This window comes from Chironomus tepperi, unplaced genomic scaffold (assembly GCF_022539635.2).
Source record: "Chironomus tepperi strain 1889 unplaced genomic scaffold, CSIRO-AGI_Ctep_v1 contig_16, whole genome shotgun sequence".
Lineage (NCBI taxonomy): Eukaryota > Metazoa > Arthropoda > Insecta > Diptera > Chironomidae > Chironomus > Chironomus tepperi.
This window is the reverse complement of record NW_027226138.1, coordinates 799,721-821,840: the sequence shown is the minus strand read 5'-3', so window position 1 is coordinate 821,840 and position 22,120 is coordinate 799,721. Positions and strand designations below refer to the sequence as shown.

Sequence of the window (22,120 nt, the reverse complement as noted above, 5' to 3'; positions counted from 1 at the left end):
ATTGTGCATTAATTTTTTTTTTGTTTCTTTTGTATCGCATCGTCAGTGACTTTAGCAATGCAAGTTCACTTCTTTTATGTGAACAGTTCCTTACAGTCACTATAAAATAATATATATTTATTTTTATATACTATTTGAATGCAATTAAAACTTTTATTTCGCATTTAGCTACGAAGCGGGCAAGTTGTACAGTTCAAGTTGTGAATATTGTGAATTAATTACAAAGCCACGATAAGTGAAAAGTTCTTTCTCGATTCTTTATCACTCGAGTATTTTCATTAACAAATTGGAAGCGAAAAGTTGTCTGGCTTTGTTTCAAGATCAAGTTGCATTCAATTATCTGTAATGAATCGATTGAATTTTATTGTACTTCCATTAATTGTTGTTGCCGTTCTACCATGTCTGATTTCAGCAGCACAGAAAGTAGGATGAGATTTTTTGTTTTCGTGCATTTGTGCTCTTTTTGTTGTCATTTTAATGGTGGTACAAACAGAACATTTGTTAATTTATTTACAGCCAACATCAATTGCAGATAAAATTGAGCCAATAACTTCCGAAAGACAACAAAAATTACAGCAGCTTCAACAACAACAACAACAGCAGCAGCAGCAAGCAATGCAAAATTCATTATCGAATCGTTCTCCATTTTTGGACACTTTATTCAATGTGATAAATTTAATTTGATGATGTTTTGGGAGGAGTTGTTCATAAGTGACGTACAATATTTATAATGGTGCTTTTTAAAAGTTGTGGATTTTGAAATATGACCTGAATGAATGAAATGAAGAAGGCTCAGCCACGGAACTTTAAAGGCTCTGCTAGCCCTCGATTTGCAAGCTGAATGACGTTCATATGGCTGCAAAAAGCCTAAAAAAGGTTTAGTGAGGCTATAAAAGCTACGTAGCGGAGGATTCTTCATTTGTGTCGCTCGGGTGAAAATGTTTATCAACCCGAACAGCACAATGCGGTGAAATGCATGTTTTGAAGTAAAACTGTGTCAAAATCGGGTGTTATTTGCCGTCAGGGCAACTTTGTATCTTACCGGTTAATACGGTGACATGTCGGTGCCCTACAAGGTATGCTGTTCGGGTAAATACAAAACTCGAAGTCGAACCTGCTGTCGATTTGAATTACTTGCATCTTAATTAAATTAAGTCAAGTAAACTCGAAGTCGACGCAGAATCGACAACAAATTTGGTATTTTGAAGCATTTGAACATGGGAAAAATTGTGCTACATCCCGAAAAGTGATCCATTAATTACAATTCTAATGAACGTCACTTGTGAACAACCTTTTATGTAATTTTTGGAACTGAATCAAATTTTTATCGTATTTCCCAATCTCTCTTCATATTTAGATTCCAATTCAAACATTACGAGCTGTGAATGAGCTAGTGCAAGGTATTGCCGGCGGAGTACAAGGTATTGTAGCCGCAACTCAACAACGACCAACTCCACCTCTACGCTTTCAACAACGACAATATGAGGATGTGAACGGAATTTAATGATTGAATTTTCATCTTCTCAATTTCGAAAATTGCATTTTCAACACCTCTTGCTATTCCACACATCATAGCATGTTCTGTGTAAATATTATATTTGTAGAAAACATAATAATTTTAGGAAATAATTTCATTGCTTCATAGAGCAGTATTCTTAGTATGTATGTATGTAGAGTCATTTTAGATGCCAAACGAGAGAAATAATTTTTCGAGCAATAAAATTTATAGAAATTTAATTTTGTTAGCACTTTTTATGGGAAATGAGAGTTGGGATACGATGAAATATTGTGAGCGTAAATCAAGCGCATTTTATAATATTAGAAAATTTAGGTCAATTTTAGTGGGTTAGAAACCCATAAATTATGTGTACGAAGAAAATTGTTTTTAAATACGGTGTTTGTGTTCACGGGTAAGTTTGGGATGTACTGAATGTTATTCCTCGGTTTACAGAACTACTGGTTTATGAATATTTAAGAAATACAAGCAATTAAATCTCATTTGCTGTGTTTTTGGTGTAGGACTAGAATGTAAAGCTTTGTACATTAAAGATAGAATGATGGATTAAAGAGTGATGTCCATTTGTTACAAAGACTGCTGATCCTGAATAGCGCGATACTTCGCCCGAGCCGCACAACGTATTCACTCGAGCAATACCACGTCGTCAAACTAATTCCTGTCGATAAGTTACTTGATTTTTATGAAATCAATTTCGTTTTTTGCCAAGCCAGGTAGTTGATTAGTCACACTCATGTCTAGCAGTCAACATGGCAACGCAGAAGCATCCTAGTTATTGAATTGAACTGCTCTAGAGCATTCTCTGTATTCCGGTTATTCTACTAAATACTTCAAGATTAAAATATATTGACACAAATCAGATATTGATCCTCCTAGGCTATTCAAGATAAATTCTATTAAATCATTCCATCCTCAATAATTCCAGAAGCTTTGTTGTTCATTTATAAGGAACTTAAAGAAAATTCAGATCAATATTCAATCACAGAATCTTAAATGTCCCACAAACTGTAAGAAAATGTTTTCAAGAAAGTATTTTCCTATTAATACATTCCCTCCTTTAATATGCATTCACTCATGTGCACAGGAATATCTCCCTAACATACATGTATAATATATGATACAATCATTCAGATTTCATAGATGAGGAGAATGTAAAATAAATTCATAAATTATTTATTTTGAAAAGGGTTTTATCCATCGTAATGGCATTTTGATTATTCAGGTATCTGTGAGTGTGTGTACTGATATGGAAGACTTAACCCAGTATCATAATGATGATAATGATGATTTCTCTTCAATTGAATCAATTGTTTTTACATTCAGATTCAAAAGCGAAAGCTCTTCAATCGGACTTTGAAAAAGTTTATCTTCAATACATAGTCAGATGCAGGATGAATGCGAAATTCCTTCTTTAACTTCTACAAGTCAAAAGATTCTCTTCTTTAAAGATTTTTCCTTTCTTTTCCTTTTGCTCTCTTGAAGTTAAAAGAATTGAAAATTTTCATGATAAGGAGGAAAAATAAGATGAACATTTTCATCCTTTTTTCCTTCATTCATATGAACGAGTGGGAAAATTAAATTGATAGAATTGTCAACAAGGCAAAAAAACCTGAATAACAAAAATGATAATGACGATGATGGGGTATTGTAGATTTCAAGAAGTATCTTTTTTGTATTTCTACGAAAAAAGATAATTTTCAAGTTTTAAAGGATTTTTTTTTCATTCTATACAAATAAAATCTGTTCATTTGTTTGCTTTTCAATGGATGGTAGGAGAATTTTGAGCAGTTTAAGGTAGAATTTTTCTTACAAAATAAACATATTTTCGCTTCATTTTGTTTACTTTATTTGTAATCCTTATGGAATATACATACTTAGAGTTTACATGGACTTCATATGGCTGCCTTTTGTGTTGCTCGGAATATTCTTAAAGACTTAAGTTCCTTCCTTGAAATGGAGAGATGTTGCAAAAATAGAACAGCTCTGAAGAATTTCTAACCACGCTTTTGACTCAGTATAGCGAATGCATGTAGCTTGAATGGTTAGTTCCAACTAGCTCTATCACTGGCAATTACTTTTCAATATCCATTATTAAATGCAATACTGTCTCTATCAACAGCTTCTTTTCATAAGTCGAGACGTCTTTGTGATATTTTGTCATCTACAAAATCAGATTTAATGACCTTAACTAAAGGAGCTTCTACAGATTCTTCTTATAACATGTCCAGCCTATCGAAGCTTGTTCACTTCAAATTGTTTTACAATGTCGGCCTCCTTCTGTAGCTGATAGATCTTTGAATTGCTCAAACATTTGAAAAGGTTCTCTTCCTACTTAAGTCTAAATACGATTCTTAGTATCTTATTTTCAAAGAAACATACTGCATGGTTCGTATGGGACAGTCATGACTCCGTGTCATAAAGCACTATCGATTTTGATGACCTCGAGATTATTGTTGACACTCATAGATCCCTTATTGCAAAATATGTCCGCTACACTGCCAAGATCCTCCGTTTAATTTTCTAGATCAACTTTTCTTACTTATTTCCTTGGCGAAGGTGCACAAAGACCCAGTGAGGCATTTAGACTTCGTCGAAAGCTGGATCTGTCTTTAGATAATTTCTGCCAGTTTCTTATTTTCTAAATCAATCCCTCAAATAAATAGCTAGCTACTCCTTTGCTTCTGATTAAATTTGCATCAACAGTCTTAAATATTCTAAATTCTTCAATAATGATGACATTGACTGAATTTTCAAGCATTAGGGAATTGCATGCATTCTCATTCAAACCAAGAGCAAACAAAAGAAATCAATAGATTCATTTAAAATTACCGATGGATAAATACAATAATAAAGTTTTAAACCCAAAACCATTTCTGGTGTGAATAAAAAATAAACTTATTCAGGCATGATTGATAGGATTTTATATGAAAGTATGGACAACTTTAAGTTGACAATTCAAATGATTTTAAGACTTTTTGTCTCCTAAATGGAATCTTTGAAAGTTTTCCTTTTTATCTTCTTTTTATTTCATCAAGAAATGGTTTTAGGTTGTTGAATAGAAACTTGAAAAAGGCTAAAAAATTCTTGATGACTTTTTTTTCGTAAAAAACTCAACATTTTTGTTGAGATACTCAGAACGGGTAGGATGTTTGCTTATGCTGAATTCACAAAAACAATATTTTCGTTTCTAAAAAAATCCACTTTTATTAATGTTTGATTTATGCTTTTTACAGTTGATTCCTTTTTCAGGAAAGCTTGTTTCTATGTTTTTAATGCATTAATTATACAGCCGCTAAAAAATCACATTACCATATTACACAGTTCCTATGAATTATTAAATAATTAGATAAACGGTTAAATAATTCATTTATGCTGCTCATTTGCAACAAATTAAAAGTAACATTCTGTCAATTTAGATGGTAATTCTTAGATATTTAGAACTTTCATTAGCCTGATTATATCGCTTGATAAGCACTATCCATCCCTTGGATGAATTTATCATGATTTACTAAATTTGTCAATACTGTGACTTCATTACGTCATTTTAATCCTTAATCCAAATTATAATGATGATTATTTGTTCAAATCATCCTTAAGTGACAGTCACAGACCAAATTTGTTCGACTTCAGTTCCAGATTTTGCTTCCATCATGAAGATTTCACCCAGCAACTGGATAGAAACCTTAACATTTCATGGAGCTCGACACATATTTTCTGGTGATGGAAGTAAATTCACAAGAATTTTCTGGTCGATTGCGGTTTTGCTTTCAATTGCTGGATTTTGTTTCAACAATTACATGCTGTATATGAAATTGAATGAAAGACCTGACATAAATGTGAGAACAAAGCATAAGTTTATAAGCAAGATTCCATTTCCGGCTATAACATTCTGTACTCCATTATTTGCTAAGGACAATCTGGTTTCTTTATACAATCATTCCACACATATAAGATTCAAGCCTAATGAACCGTTGAATTTATCAATTCAGGAACAAAATTATTTGGCATCGAATATACACACCTGTATGCCAACATTGGCATTTCTTGCAAAACGTCATACAAAAGAAAGAACATCCAATAATATTGTTAAACTGCTTAATGACAGTTTCCTGACAATTAATGAAACATTGATGAATTGTGCATATAAAGAGGTATTGAGTGACTGTTCAGTATTTATTAATCGAGTGCTTACAGATCGTGGATTCTGTTATACATTTAATTTAATGGGATTTAATACAATTTTTAATGATAAAACCATAAGTGAGGATTTTCACAGCTATAAAAGAAGAACAATTGTTAAATCAATGGATATATTTCATCCATTAAGCAGTGAAAAGGTTGACGATAAAGCTGATTTTCATAAATGGTCACTTGATAAAGGTTACGATAAGTACCACGATGCAGATTCAGTTCCTGTAAAAGCTGAAAAATTAAAATCATTTTCAGTTAATTTAGTGATGAGGGAATCGGATATACCGAACATATGTATGGCTACAGGAAGAGTTTTCAGCTTCTATATCCATTTACCTAATGAAATGATGTTGCCTACACATCAGGAATATTTTGTGGAATTCAGGAAGAAAGCTGATGTCCTGTTGACAGCAAAATCGTACACAGCTAATGAAGGAATCAGGAAATTTGAGCCTAGATACCGTGGATGCTATTTTGAGGGTGAAAAGCAGTTGAAGTTTTTTAAAACCTACACAAAATCCCACTGTGAATTTGAATGCATGACAAATTACACGTTAAATGTCTGTGGATGTGTAAGATTTTCTATGCCACGTAGTTCCAGTACACCAGTCTGTACAATTGATAATGCAGAATGCGCAAATGATATGATGAGCAAATGGCCTGATTATGAAAGATTTAATGATCGATTTGAAGCTACTTGTGGATGTTTAAAGACATGTAATGATCTAAAATATGATGTGAAATTTGAAAAGACATCAACAAGTGACAATGTGCTGCTGATATTTTCTATGTATAATTTTTCAAAGGGGTAATTTGATACTTTTTGGTAAACAACAAATTTTATTTGATGATGTATAATATTTTAGTGATGCTGTGTCGCGCATCAATTTCATGTTTGATGATTTTGAAATTTTAGAATATGAGGAATATGCAGCATATAGCTTACACAATTGTGAGTTAATTTATATTGAATTAAATTAAAATTTTTATTAAATTTAAATTCATCCTTAAAGTTGTTGCAGATGTAGGTGGACTTTTGGGATTCTTTCTTGGATGCTCGATTCTATCAATTATTGAAATTGTTTATTTTATTATTGAGACTTGTTTGGGCAAGTTCAAGTATCGTTTTATCAAGCAAAGGAAAAACGGAAGTAAGAAGAATGCAATGTAAGTTTACGGTCCTTAACTTTTTGCTATACATCAAGTCCTTTTGATTTATCCTCTGTTTTTAGACAAACAATATCAAGGGAAATCAATGATTTAGTTATGATTGAAACATCCAAAGGAGCTACACATCAAAAAATGTTTAATCCTACAAGATTTCATAAGAGGAAGGCAAAGATTCAGTCAATAAAAACCATTTATTAAATCATATATAAATTTGAATATTTAATTAAGAGCATCCTACACTAAGTTAATGTAGCCATTTATCGCATATAAATCCAGAGCTTTGATCTTACTCTGCATGAGCATGTTGGTGATTGTGACTTAAATTTATTGAAACATAATTTACATAAATTGATACTGATGTGGACAATTATTAAATGTTAAAATGTATTGATGAGTTCAGCTGTGACTTTATTACTTAAAAGCGTTAAAATAAACATAATTAAATAATTTACTAAATATGCATAATTAATAATGTGTTCTGACTTGAATTGATAGAAAAGGATAAATTAAATCTGTTAGGATTGTTGATCAATAATTAAAAAGTTAAAATGTATTGATGAGTTCAGCTGTGACTTTATTACTTAAAAGCGTTAAAATAAACATAATTAAATAATTTACTAAATATGCATAATTAATAATGTTTCTGTATTTTGAATTATTTTTGAAGAAGAATCATCCTAATAATGGATCCAGCGTGGAGCGGTAATGGTCTAGTTGGTTAGGAAGTCGAGCAATCGACTCAAAGGTCTCAAAGGTTCCGGGTTCGGTCCCAGGAAGAGTGTTATCGAATTCAGGTTATTTTTCGCTGTTCTAGTCACACCAACGCGGTTTGTGTATTTGCGACACACAAATTGTGACTAGGTATGATGCATTGTTATACTCTGGGTCAAATAGTCGGGAAAAAGCAAAATGACAGCAAACCAGACAAACGATCCCTCAATATGAATCAAGAAGGCATGCAGACTAAAGGTATTAGGTCGTATAAGGTAAAGGGTTATTTGTATCAGATTTGTTTGATTATTTGGTAATATATTAATTTTTAATAGGTCTGTAATAACATTTAAACACTAATAAAGGCTATCCAAATAATTAGATAATAATAAAAAGTAGATATATCCATAAATTGTTGGTATTGTTGACATTTGATGTATATTTTTCGTAAACTCATAAAAAGTAATAAATCAGTCTGTAAAAAGCCATTTTAAAAATAGCACTTGACGAAGCAATACACTGTAAAATGAAAGCACCTAGGAAGCTGATTGAGAATATTTCAATTCATGGGATTGGTTACATCTTCCTAGAACATGTCAGCAGGTACACGAGAGTGTTTTGGAGTCTCGTAGTTTTAACATCAATTGGTGGATTACTTTTCAATAATTACGTACTGTATCAAAAGTTTAATGAAGTGCCTGATATTAATGTACGGACAAGACAGGTATTTTCCAATAAAATTCCATTCCCAGCTATTACGGTATGTACACCATTATTTGCAAAACATCATTTGGGCCATATCTACAATACTTCAACATTATTACTAAAAAAAGGAAAGCCTGAAGTCACATTAAATTTGTCAATTGAGGAACAAAACTATTTAGCATCAAATATTCACGCATGCAGTCCAGATTTGTCAATCAACCTGAAATATCATGTCGAAAATCGTACAGATAAAAATATCCTGAAGCTTTTAAATGAGAGCTCATTGACATTGAGTGAAGCTTTAATTAATTGTGGATTTAAAGCTTTTGTGACAGATTGTTCGTATGTCTTTAATCGGGTATTGACTGATAGAGGCTTTTGTTATTCTTTCAACCTGCAATCATTCAAAACAATCTTCAATGAGAACATAATAAGTTCGGATTTCCACAGCTATAAAAGATCTAATATCCGAAAATCAGTGTCTGTGAATAATCCATTAATTAATGAGAAACTTGACGACAGTAACGAAGTATTGAAATGGTCATTGGATCGTGGATATGGAAAAGATCATCAAGATGATTCAGTTCCTATAAAGGCAGAGAAAGGGAAATTTTTTGCATTTAATCCGTACCTGAATGAATCTGATACTAAAAATGTATGCATGCAAATCGGAAACATCTTCAGCTTTTATATTCATTTACCCAATGAGATAATGCTGCCAATGCATCAAGAGCATTATGTCGAATTCAAAAGGAAACGAGAAATTACTTTAGCAGCAAAGTCATACAAAGTGGACGAAGGACTAAGAAAATTCCCGCCAAAAATTCGTGGATGTTATTTTGAAGGCGAAAAGAAGTTGAAATTTTTTAAGACATACACAAAAGGACTTTGTGAATATGAATGCATGACAAATTATACATTAAAGGAATGTGGGTGTGTTAAGTTCTCAATGCCGCGTACATCAGACACTCCAATTTGTTCTGTTGATAATGCTGAATGCTATTTTAATAGCATGATGAAATGGCCTGATTATCAGAAAACAAATGATATGTTTGAAGCTACCTGTGGATGTTTGAAGTCATGCAGTGAAATTAAGTACGAAGTAAAGTATGACAAAATATCGTCGAGTGAAAATGTTATGTTTGTCTACAACATTTACAACTTATCGAAAGCGTAAGAACTGAAATTAGTAAGAAGCTTTTATTGCTGTCGTGACTATTGTCTTAATATTTTCAGTGATGCTGTATCACGACTAACGTTTATGTTTGATGATTTTCAAATTACAGAGTATGAAGAATATGCTTCATACAAGCTTCAAAATTGTAAGTTTAAATATAATGTAATGGGGGAAGGATAACTAAGGTGACAAAAGACACAAATAAAGGACTCAACAAAGAACCGCAGAACTACATTTCTTGTGTTTTAGATAAACAGGTCTGCAGTGTTCGAATGTATCTTAAAGTTCGTCCAAGACTGCAGGCTTGCATTTTTGATCGAAATCTTCAAACCAGTTAACAGGCAAAGAACATGAGAAACTACACACATTAAATCAACTTGATTAACAGGCTCATAAGAACAATTCTTATCTTACTCTGCTCTTGAGAGCACGCTCTTTACCTGCTAGAGACCTTGTCACCTGAGTTGTCCATCCTCTGTAGAATGGCCAATTGTGAACAATTTTTCTTAAAATTCATTTCAGTTGTTGCTGATATGGGAGGACTTTTGGGATTCTTTCTAGGCTGTTCAGTACTTTCATTAATTGAAATTGTCTACTTTATATTTGAAATATGTAGAAGTAAAATAAAAAGTTACTGCAAATATCCAGACAGGAACAAAATTGAGAAAAGTGCGATGTAAGTTGAAATTCGGAAGAAAATTTAACAAAAAATGTTTTTAAAATGTCTTTCAACAGGAACTTATCATTTGAAAAAACTAACAACATAAAAATAGTAAAACCATTACATGGAGTTTCTAACAAAAATTTAACGGGATATTCACATCATTATCTAAGGTGAATTTATTACTTATTCAAGTCAGCCTCGAGATGTCAATCAAAATCTTTTTGGCTGACCCTTTTTCATCATGCTCAAGGACAATCCAAGTTTGGAGTCTGGAAAAAGTGGTATCTGGGGTATCAAGTCATATGTAGACAAAACTGCAATAAAACAGATATCAGTAACACTCTTTTGTGCGTACGTAGGTTCATTTTCCACCAAACTGATTCCTCAATCATTATAAATATAGTGTTGTCGATATGAATCAAGCAATGTTCACGACAATAGATCAAGTAATAAGCACAAAAATCAAATTGAGCAGATTATTTTCTAGTTTTTTCAGGGATATCTTTGAACCTTGAAGCTACGGCAAGTGTAACAAAATTTATAGAAATAACATTTCCTAATTATTCTGTCAACTCATTAAAGTCAATCGTAAATTATGCATGTGGAGTTCCGATATAAATTTTTAATTAATTGCTTTAAATCAAATCAGCTTATACATATTTATGATAATTAACAATAAAAATAAAGCCAATAAGGAACACAAAATATTTGAATATAAATATTTGGAATAGATTTTTTAGATCCAGTCATACTTTGAACAATGAATGCACCAACAAAGCTGATTGAAAATATTTCGATTCATGGGATTCAATACATTTTCGTAGGGCATGTCAGTAAGTACACGAGAGTGTTTTGGAGTCTCGTAGTTCTAACATCAATTGGTGGATTACTCTTCAATAATTACTTACTGTATCAAAAGCTCAATGAAATTCCGGATATAAGCATTCGAACTAGTCAAATATTCACAAATGAAATTCCATTTCCAGCAGTAACTGTTTGTACCTCATTGTTTGCAAAGAATCAACTAGGTCGGTATTTTTATGCCACAAAGTCTGTGAGAGCAAATCCAAATGTTGATTTGAACTTATCGATACAAGATCAAAATTACTTAGCATCGAATATCCATGCGTGCAATCCAGAGACGGCTGAAAGTTTTAGGAACAATGTCAAGAATCGTACGAAAACTAACATTGTGCATCTTTTGAATGAAAGCTCTTTGACTTTACATGAAGTTCTATTAAATTGTGCATACCAAAGTATAGTCATTGATTGTTCATACATTTTCAATCGTGTACTTACTGATAGAGGCTTTTGCTATTCTTTTAATTTACAAGGATTCAACACAATATTCAACGAAAAAATAATTAGTGAGGATTTCTACAGCTACAAAAGATCCAATGTACGAAAATCTATGTTTGCATTCAATCCATTGATCAATGAAAAGCTTGATGACAGTAATGAAGTATTTCAATGGTCATTGGACCATAGTTTTGCAAAGGATCATGATGCAGACTCAGTTCCTGTTAAGGCTGAAAAAGGAATATTTTTCTCATTCAATGTACACCTGAATGAGTCTGATACTTCAAATATTTGCCTGCAAATTGGAAACATTTTCAGCTTTTATATTCATCTGCCGAACGAAATCATGCTTCCAATGCATCAGGAACATTATGTCGAGTTCAAACGGAAACGAGACATCGTGCTGGCTGCAAAGTTATATAAAATTGATGAAGGCATGAGAAAATTTCCACCGAAAATTCGTGGATGTTATTTTGAGCATGAAAAGCAGTTGCAATTTTTTAAAACATATACTAAGGCTCTATGCGAGTATGAATGCATGATCAACTATACCTTAAGTGAATGTGGTTGTGTCAAATTTTCCATGCCACGAACATCAAATACTCCAGTGTGTTCAGTTGATGAAGCCGGATGCTATTTGAAAGCCAGGAAAAAGTGGCCAGATTACAGCAAGACAAATGACAGATTTGAAGCTACTTGTAGATGTTTAAAAACTTGCAACAATATCAAATATGAAGTCAAATTTGATAAAATATCGACTGGCGAGAATGTCATGTTTATTTATGATGTCTTCAATATATCAAAAGCGTAAGGATTACTGTTGGGAACTAAAAATTATAAAAAGCTAATTTTGTGTATTTTTTTCCTAGTGATCCAATGTCTCGAGTTCAATTTGTTTTTGATGATTTTGAGATTGTTGTCTATGAGGAATATGCTTCATATAAGCTGCAAAATTGTAAGTTTTAAACATCAATGATTTTTGGAGTACCGAAAAATTATCCCGCTGGTCGGTATAAATATTTATGGGATTTTTGGGGTCCCTGAAAAGCACAAATCGGATAATAGATCTAAAAACCAGCATGATCCTGAAGTGGTGGCAGATTTCATGCCAGATTGGATTCCGATCTGATACTACTCTAGGATCATAACATGAGATAATAACCATCTTGTACTTTTTGGATATATTCTCAAAGATCCAGTTATTGATTAATATTTATAGAAATGATTAAATTGACATTTTTCCAAAACAGTCGTGGCTGATGTGGGAGGACTACTTGGCTTTTTTCTCGGATGTTCGATTCTGTCCTTGATTGAGGTTGGCTATTTTGTGTTCGAAATTTGTGGCAACAAAATCAAAGGATTTAAAAGAAAGATTAAGAATTCGTAAGTATTGAGATCTGTTTAGAGATTAAATGTTCAATTGACGTCACTAAACTCTCTCTTTCTAGAAATCAGTCTTTCGTGAAACATAATCACGTCAAATTTGTTAGACCAATACAGACATTTACTCATTATAAACCTTGAAAATTATATTTTATTCTACAAATAATAAGCACACTTTTGACCTTTTCTTCAGCTATTACAAAACAACTTAGAAGACCGACAAAAGTAATGTAATTTTATTGGCAGGACACGTGCTTACACAAGCCTTAATTTATTGTTAATCAAAATAATATTAATAATAAGATATTTGAGTAGAAAGTGTAACTATTTGTTTAGTCACATACGCAATGATTTATTAGCTTTTATAGGCATAGACACATTTCCAAGTAGCAAATTTATGCTGTGTATGTAATATTTGAGTAGTGTCTATACATGAGTGTCACATTCTTCTAAATTATATAAATATCCTGCAAGTCAGTTATAAGATAAATTGCGGTAATTTGTCAATATGGATTTAGCCTATATAAAAACTAGTTGTGTGTAAGATTATCGTATTATTTTGTACTCTGTGCCTGAATTAGTATGCGGATCACAAGTGAAATTTACACAAAGTGGTTAGAAAATTTATCAATTCATGGTGTTCGACATATTTTTACTGGATATGGAAGTAAGTTTACAAAACTTTTTTGGACTGTTGCAATTTTACTGTCACTAGCTGGATTTTGCTACAATAACTACAAACTTTACATGAAATTGAATGAAAAGCCAGACATAAATGTACGAGTTACGCAAAAGTTCCTCAGCAAAGTCCCATTTCCAGCTATAACAGTCTGTACTTCACTGTTTGCAACAAATAAGCTGGCAAGTTACTATAATGCTTCGAGACATATCCGATTGAATCCAGGAGTTCAATTAAATTTGACAAGTCAAGAGCAAAACTATCTTGCATCAAATATTCATGCATGTTTCCCAGGAGCTGGACCTAGTCTTAGTCCACATACAAAGTATAGAACAGAAAACGATATCGTAAAGCTACTCAATGAGAGCTTCATGTTGACTCCTGAGACTTTATTAAATTGTAATTATAAGGACGTAAGCATTGATTGCATCAAAGTTTTCAATCGAGTGCTAACAGATCGAGGCTTTTGCTATACGTTTAATCTAATGGGATATAATACGATTTTCAATGAAAAAGTTATCAACGAAAATTTTGATTGCTATAAAAGACCAAATATCACTAAGTCTATGTACCAAAAGAATAAGCTATCCAATGAAAAAATAGATAGTAACGGCAACACATTCCAGTGGTCACTAGACAAAGGATACAGCAAGGACCATGAAGCCGATTCAGTTCCTGTAAAAGCTGAAAATGGAAAGATTTTTTACTTCTCTCCAGTTCTTCGAGAATCAGACGTTACAAATGTCTGCATGACAATAGGAAATGTGTTCAGTTTTTATATCCATCTGCCAATTGAAATGATGCTGCCTACACACCAAGAATATTATGTTGAATTTAGAAAAAAATTGGATGTACTGTTAACAGCTACATCGTATAAAGCTGATGAAGGATTACGTAGCTTTGAGCCACAATCTCGAGGATGTTACTTTGGTGACGAGAAGCAATTAAAGTTTTTCAAAACCTACACAAAAGCTCTTTGTGAACATGAATGTATGACAAATTACACGTTGAAAGTATGTGGATGTGTAAAATTTTCAATGCCACGAAATGCCAGCACACCCGTCTGTACAATACAAAAAGCTGAATGCTATTTTGAAGCAATGAAGAGGTGGCCTGACTATGAGAAATTTAAGGATAGATTTGAAGCGACTTGTGGATGTTTAAAGACTTGCAATGATATAAAGTATGACGTGAAGTTCCAGAAAACATCAACTAGTGAAAATGTCATGCTGATTTTTGAGACACATAATTTTTCAAAGGGGTAAGACTGATACTGGATTCTTGTATATTGTCTGAACTTTGAATATTCATAAAGTTTCATATTTTTTACAATGGACTAGCAGCGATATTGTATCACGCATTAGCTTCAAGTTTGACGATTTTGAGATTCTGGAGTATGAAGAGTATTCAGCATATAGTCTTTATAATTGTAAGTCATTTCCTCTGAAATCAGTCTGAAGTCTCTAATTTGAATCTTTTGCAGTTGTCGCAGATATAGGTGGACTTCTAGGATTCTTTCTTGGCTGCTCTGTTCTATCTTTAATCGAAATTGTCTATTTTATTTTTGAGACATGCGGGAAGAAACTAAAAAGTCGTCTAAATATTCCAAAAGAAGCTAGAATTCAAGGAAATAGAAATTTAGTGTAAGTACTTACATGCTTAATTTTTATGCAACAAATGAAAATTGCTGTTTTTACAGACATTCGATATCCAGAGATGTGAAAGCTTTGCATTATAACAATGGATACAATAAAGCTAGAAATCAAATGTTGGTCAATCCTTCAAGATTTTACTAGGTCTTAACGTTGAACTTATGTGTGTGTCTATAAAGCAAACGATGTAGAAAGGACCGAAAATCTGGACACAGACTTTGCTCTGACCTGAAGTCAGGTTTCATAGAATTTGAGTTTATGCCTCGATTGATGGAGTTAAATTTTCTGCCTTTTCTACTCCATGTGTCTTCCCGATTATCGGTTAATTTATCCAAAGTCTGGCTCCAATTCGTGATGCCTCTGGTATGTTGCCGGATTTCAATCATGGTCAATTAACAGATTTGCACTCTTCAGGCTTGTATAAAAGTCTGTAAAAAATTCTGAAAAACTTATAAAAGAACCTAACACATGAGTGTGAAGCATCAGTCTATTGTGTTCATTCTAGTTTTTTGACTAAATCAATTTATTGTATTGTATTTTCCAATTAATTATTAACCAGTATAATAATGCATATTTGAGCATGTTTGGCAAAGTATTTATTGAGTCATGTATAAAATATTAGCTTGAACTAAGGTTAAGAATCATGATGAATGTCATTAAATGTAACTTTAAGTTTTAGTTCCACTAAATCAATTGAAATGTCCAAACCTAGAAAATATTGTTAATATTAATATAAATGACAAAAAGTCTACAAGAAATTAGTTTGTTGTAAGTTGCCAATATGGATATACACTAATGACTTGATTGAATGACAATATCATCATGAGCAATTCCTTCAGATGGATAGAAAATATAACAATTCATGGAGTCCGGCATATTTTTACAGGATATGGAAGTAAGTTTACAAAACTATTTTGGACTATTGCAATTTCAGTATCATTAGCTGGATTTTGTTACAATAACTACATGCTGTTTATGAAATTAAATGACAAACCAGACATTAATGTGCGAGTTCAGCAAAAGTTTCTAAGCAAGATTCCGTTTCCAGCAATAACTATCTGTAATTCCTTGTTTGCAACAAATAAGTTGGCAAGCTACTACAATGCCTCAAAACAAATCAGATTACATCCAGCAATATCCTTAAATTTAACAACTCAAGAGCAAAACTACCTTGCATCAAATATTCATGCATGTTTTCCAGGAGCTGGACCTAGTCTTAGTCCACATACAAAGGATAGAACAGTAAATAATATCGTTAAGCTCCTCAATGAGAGCTTCATGTTGACTTCTGAGACAATATTAAATTGCAATTATAAGGATTCAAGTATTGATTGCTTAAAACTATTCAATCGAGTGCTTACAGATCGAGGATTTTGTTACACATTCAACCTAATGGGATTTAATACAATTTTTAATGAGCAAGTCATAAGTGAGGATTTTACTTCTTATGAGAGATCAAATATTACTAAGTCAATGTATAGAAAAAATAAGCTATCCAATGAAAGAGTTGACGATAAAAATGAAACATTTATATGGTCTCTCGACCACGGCTATAGTAAGGATCATGAAGCCGATTCAGTTCCTGTAAAAGCTGAAAATGGAAAGATAATTTATTTTTGTCCATTTCTTAAAGATTCTGATGTGTCAAATGTCTGCATGACAATCGGTAATGTGTTCAGTATTTATATTCATCTACCGATTGAAATCATGTTACCAACACATCAGGAATATTATGTTGAATTTAGAAAGAAATTGGATGTCCTGTTGACGGCAAAGTCATACCGAGCAGACGAAGGATTAAAAAGTTATAAGCCAAAATCTCGTGGTTGTTATTTTGAGGGTGAAAAGCAATTAAAGTTTTTTAAAACTTACACAAAAGCACTTTGCGAGTTTGAATGCATGACAAATTATACGTTAAAGGTCTGTGGATGTGTAAAGTTTTCAATGCCACGGAATGCCAGCACTCCAGTCTGTAAAATTGAAAAGGCTATTTGTTACCATGAAGCTATGAAGAATTGGCCAGATTATGAGAAATTTAATGATCGATTTGAAGCGACTTGTGGATGCTTGAAGACATGCAATGACATCAAGTATGATATAAAGTTCCAGAAGACATCAACCGGTGAAAATACGATGTTAATATTTGAAACTCACAATTTTTCAAAGGGGTAAATACCTTAACATATTACTAGATATTTCTATACTAAATGAACTGCCTTTAATTCTTGTGAACCAGCAGCGATATAGTCTCTCGCATTAGCTTCATGTTTGATGATTTTGAAGTAATTGAGTATGAGGAATATGCAGCATACAGCTTATATAACTGTAACTTAATTATCTTACACATATTGTCAGACTTAATAATCGAAATACTTTTTCCAGTTGTTGCTGACGTAGGCGGACTTCTAGGATTTTTTCTTGGCTGCTCTATACTTTCGTTAATGGAAATTGTTTACTTTACCTTTACAACATGCTTTAGTAGATTAAAACTCTGTATTGGATCCCAAAAAGAAAATAGAAGATATCAAAATTCTGTGTAAGATCCAAAATATATTTTGTAAAAGATCAAAGGTTTTCTAACAATTTTATTTTATTTGATAGAAAGTTTAACGAAGACAAGAAACGGTTGGATTTTGGTATCAGATCTAACAAAGTTAACAATCAAATTTTGTCGCGTCCATCACGATTTGACAAAAATACTTCAGTAAAAACACTTTATTAATGATGCCGAGATACCTTAATTTATAATTATATAATAGGTAATTATCATGCTTTTATAGACATGATATAGCGTTTGCTAATACCATAATTCGATCAAAATTCAGCCCAAGCTGGCATGACTATGGCATGGTATCATAGATTAACGTGTCTCTGACTTGGTGCCGGATTCGACATTGATTCGGCTCCATACCATAACTACTGGCATGAGGTTGAATTTTTAATCGATTAACTGATTTTTGCTATTCGATCTGTCCTTAACAACCACAAAATTCTCATCAAAGTATTTAATTCGCTGTGCATAAAATGGCCTGCATCTATAAAGAAGATATATGATTATTTCTTCATCCATGCCACAAAACCTCATGTGCCCTGTAAAAACACCAATTAAGATGTTTAAGTTTATTCTCAATCGAATTTGTACATCACAATTTTGTTCCTATTTCTAGAACTAGCACTAACTTAATTGCTAGTAATTAAATGATGTACAGCTGTTCAAAACTTGACATGTGTTTCAATAAAGATAATGTGTTTCTGTTCCTGTTAGTAAAATCAATTTGAAAATTTTTACTATAACAAAAATTGAATATTCAGTAATTTTGATCTATTTTTGTGATAGTAATCTATTTGTTTAGTCTAATAAAGGTGTCTATAGAACCAATTGATTTAACAAATGTATGAGAGTAATTCAAATTTAATTAAGTTCTCAAATGGATCAATATATATTTTTCCGGATATTTTCTGATTTATTGCTTCCTCTATTATGTCCTTATCTTTAATTAATCAACATAAATCGACACTACAAAAGTTCAAGCTTATTTGAGTGGATTATTAATTTAGGGAGTTTATTAATAATAAACTTATTTTTATACATACCCAGAACTCATTTATTGTTTCATGTAAAATTATTTCAAGTAGAGTCATCTACGATACAAACACTTAAAAATATTTTGGAAACAGTCATATCTATTTATACATCTACCCATTAAAACTATGTTGCAATTTCATCAAGAACACCGTGTAGAGTTTAGAAAGCGGAAGGTTGTTAATTTAACTGCAATTTCCTATACAGCCGGTGAAGTAATGAGGACAGTTTCCCCTTAAATCCCGTGGATATTACTTTAAGGGGGAAAAGCAATTAAAGTTCTTCAAAACTTGTATAAAGTTCTTTGTGAGTTTGATTGCATGACAAACTATTTACTTAAAAAGTGTGGATGTGTCAAGTTCTCAACGCCACGTACAACAGGAACTTCCGTTTGTGCTGTTGAGATATTGCTATTTTGAGGTAACGAGTATTTGGCCAGATCACGAAGCAACTCGAGATCGATTTGTAGTTAGTTGTGGATACTTAAAAACTTGTTACAAAATTAAATTTGAAAAGTTGTCAACAAGTGGAAATGTCATGACAGTCTTTGAGATAATGAAGATTTCAAAGGAGTTGACAATTTTTATTGGATTTATTTTCAATAAAAAAAGTTTACAATTTTTATTTATCGTCAGCTCCAATTTCCCGAGTCAACTTTGTGTTTGATGATTTTGTAATCATGGAGTCAGTCACGGATGTTCAGTCAATCCTGTAATACAATATTGACATCTATTTCCTTTGCAACCGATGATTCTATAAGAAACTTATCCACAAAATCTCGTGGATGTTACTTTTATAGTGAAAAGCAATTAAAGTTTAAGCAATTTACACAAAATCTCTTTGTGAGTTTGAGTGCATGACAAACTATACACTTAAATAGTGTGGATGTGTCAAGTTCTCAATGTCACGTACAGCTGGAACAACATTTTGCACTGTTGAGAAATCCGATTACTTGTTTAAAGCAATGAGTGTTTGGTCAGATCATAAAGTATTTAATCATCGAATTGAAACTACTTGGAGATGGTTGAAGACATGTTATAATATTAAGTATGATGTCAAGTTCGAGAAAATTTTGAAATGTGAAAATGTCATGGTGATATTTGACGTGCTGAAATTATTGAAATAGTAAGTCAAATGCAGGATTCTTGAGGATTTAAACTTCTCACAAATTCAAGTCAAAATTCAAGTTAATTGCAAATATCAGTGCTGTCCACACTTGCTTGAGTCTGTCCACGACACAGCTCAATGATAAGCCACGACCGCAACCACACACTGCATACAGGACATGTCCTAGAGCACCGAGGCACACAAATTGCCCAACACTGATAAATAAGTATGACCAAGCAGTTCCAAAAATACAAATTTAATTTTATCATGAAATAATATTGAATCAATGCTTACTAAAATCATTCCTGCTCTTGGCAGCTCCAGTCACCTATTTCACACAGCAATTGTATTATATATGAAAACTCAAAGCTCTACAAAAATGACCCTGCTGAAATATTCAATAAATTTCATTGTTGATCAAAGTCTGTCATATTTAATTATTTATTTTCTCTGTCACAAATATTGAAATATGTTCAGTCCAACAAAAATATTCAATTATTCACAAGTCTACAAGCATCAAAAATAGAATTATATAAAAGAGATTTTATTCCACACAGGAAGTAAATTCTGAATATTTAATAGTAATTTATACTTGACATATTTTTATGCAAAAAAAAAAAGTTTATAAAATAATTTTCGACATGGCATGAGAATTAATAAAATATTGACAAGTCGAGGGCAATCTTTTGTCAATTCAATCAAATCTATTAATCATGGTATTGGATGAAACTTTGCAGACGACAATCTCAAAGAAAAATGATTGTGGTTTAATTTTTCATTGAATTATCTGACATGAATCAAGTGAAGTTTGTTTTTGTCAGCTGTGATGATGCAGAATGAGATAAAAATGCAGAGTTTGGAGTTGATTCGGATTTTGTATGGAAAAATCGATTCAACTCGAAGTCGACTTGAATTTAGTATGAAGTCAATCTCTGCTCCCATTTCGGGTTGTATTTCTGGGTCAGGGATGCTCATAATCCACGACTCGAATTTCAAACTCCTCTCCCCTGCTTCGCCCCTGCAATCGACTCCATACAAAATTTAAGTGAACTTCAAGCTCTGCAAAGCTGACGTCAAACTTTACAATTTTAATGAATTTCACAGAAATTTTGAAAAGTCAGCAGTTAATGCACAAAATACAAAGACTTGACAAAAGCTTTCAAGAAGCATCCAATTAGTCGTTTCAGAATTCATTCAATGTGCTCACAGACATTTCGTTAACATCCACATAAAATGTTTAAATCGCGTACTTTTCATTTCCATTTGCAAGGATTAAACACAATTTATAATGAGAATTTAATTAGTATAGATGCTTGCTTGTTTGTTTGTTGCCTCAATCATTTATGTACATTTCGAATACAAATTGACTAATGGATATGTTTACAATGAGAATGCAGCAGGATATCACTAGATAATGCCTATATAAAAAATTATTCATCCCGATTCAATTTCAGCGGATTTAAAGATGTAAATACATTTCATTCTACACCTACAAAGTGTGATTATTGTGGCAAATCGACATAAAGAACAACACGTGGAATATTGCTGAACAATTTGTATTCTCAAAGATAAATCCTTCAAAGCTGACGAAGGTATGAGATGCTCTTAACCAAAATCTCGTGGTTTCAATTTTAAAGGTTAAATGCTGAAAAAAATATTCTCTGCCTACACAAATGCTTTTCTGTGAATTTGAGTATGTGGTGAAGTTAAACTTTAAAGACTTTGTGGTTTTGTTAAGTCTTCAATGTTTCGCACCTCAAGCACCTCAGTGCGCTGGGAGATGAGGAAGCTAAGAGCTTTCTTAAAACCGAAAGTTTGTGGCTCGATTATGAAGAAGCATAAGATAAACACGGATGTTGCGACGAAATATGCAATTAAAATACAGAAAAACCTCAGCCAATGACAATGTAAATCCAATTTTGACTGTTTGTAAGGTAATTTTTTTCAATTAAAACTTCTTAAATTGAATCCGAAACTCAGGCATAACTTCCTAATTTTAGCGACGCACTTTCTCGCATCATCTTCATGTTTGATGAGTTTTAGAATCTTGAGAAAAAAATTGGAGTATGCCTTAACATAAGTTAAAAAGTTGTAATCTTCTTCTTTTCAGAAGAGTAAAGAGACTTAATTACTTTTTTTGGTATGGGACTCTTTTTCCCGAGAAGCACAAATGAATGTCAAAGGATGTATCGGAAATTGGCAAGTGGAAGCCAGCGCTAGAGCCAACTTCAGGCGACTCCTGTGGCGGGTCATGGATCACAATTGATCTATACGACCAGCAAA

At 32.4% G+C, this 22,120-nt stretch overlaps 3 protein-coding genes across 3 annotated transcripts; all 3 read left to right on the top strand.

The window, feature by feature from the left end:
- The first annotated feature begins 1,863 nt into the window (after window positions 1-1,863).
- LOC139091819 (pickpocket protein 28-like) lies at window positions 1,864-7,075 on the top strand. Its single transcript, XM_070642032.1, has 5 exons — window positions 1,864-1,910; window positions 5,469-6,515; window positions 6,574-6,659; window positions 6,721-6,874; window positions 6,940-7,075. The coding sequence occupies exons 1-5, from the start codon at window positions 1,864-1,866 to the stop codon at window positions 7,073-7,075; spliced, it is 1,470 nt and encodes a 489-aa protein (XP_070498133.1).
- A 1,039-nt stretch (window positions 7,076-8,114) lies between these two features.
- On the top strand, window positions 8,115-9,470 carry LOC139091809 (pickpocket protein 28-like). The gene has a single exon (XM_070642022.1). The coding sequence runs from the start codon at window positions 8,115-8,117 to the stop codon at window positions 9,468-9,470; it is 1,356 nt and encodes a 451-aa protein (XP_070498123.1).
- A 1,424-nt stretch (window positions 9,471-10,894) lies between these two features.
- Window positions 10,895-12,244, top strand: LOC139091799 (pickpocket protein 28-like). Its single transcript, XM_070642011.1, has one exon. It carries the CDS (start codon window positions 10,895-10,897, stop codon window positions 12,242-12,244), a length of 1,350 nt encoding a protein of 449 aa, XP_070498112.1.
- The last annotated feature ends 9,876 nt before the right edge of the window (window positions 12,245-22,120 follow it).

Excerpts from the sequence above, each read along its gene's own strand:
- LOC139091809 (XM_070642022.1), top strand. The coding sequence starts at position 8,115 with ATGAAAGCACCTAGGAAGCTGATTGAGAATATTTCAATTCATGGGATT.
- LOC139091799 (XM_070642011.1), top strand. The coding sequence starts at position 10,895 with ATGAATGCACCAACAAAGCTGATTGAAAATATTTCGATTCATGGGATT.
- LOC139091819 (XM_070642032.1), top strand. The coding sequence starts at position 1,864 with ATGTGTACGAAGAAAATTGTTTTTAAATACGGTGTTTGTGTTCACGG. Across the intron at positions 6,516-6,573 it reads ATGTATAATTTTTCAAAGGG|TGATGCTGTGTCGCGCATCA; the intron begins GTAATTTGATAC and ends ATAATATTTTAG. Across the intron at positions 6,660-6,720 it reads AGCATATAGCTTACACAATT|TTGTTGCAGATGTAGGTGGA; the intron begins GTGAGTTAATTT and ends TCATCCTTAAAG.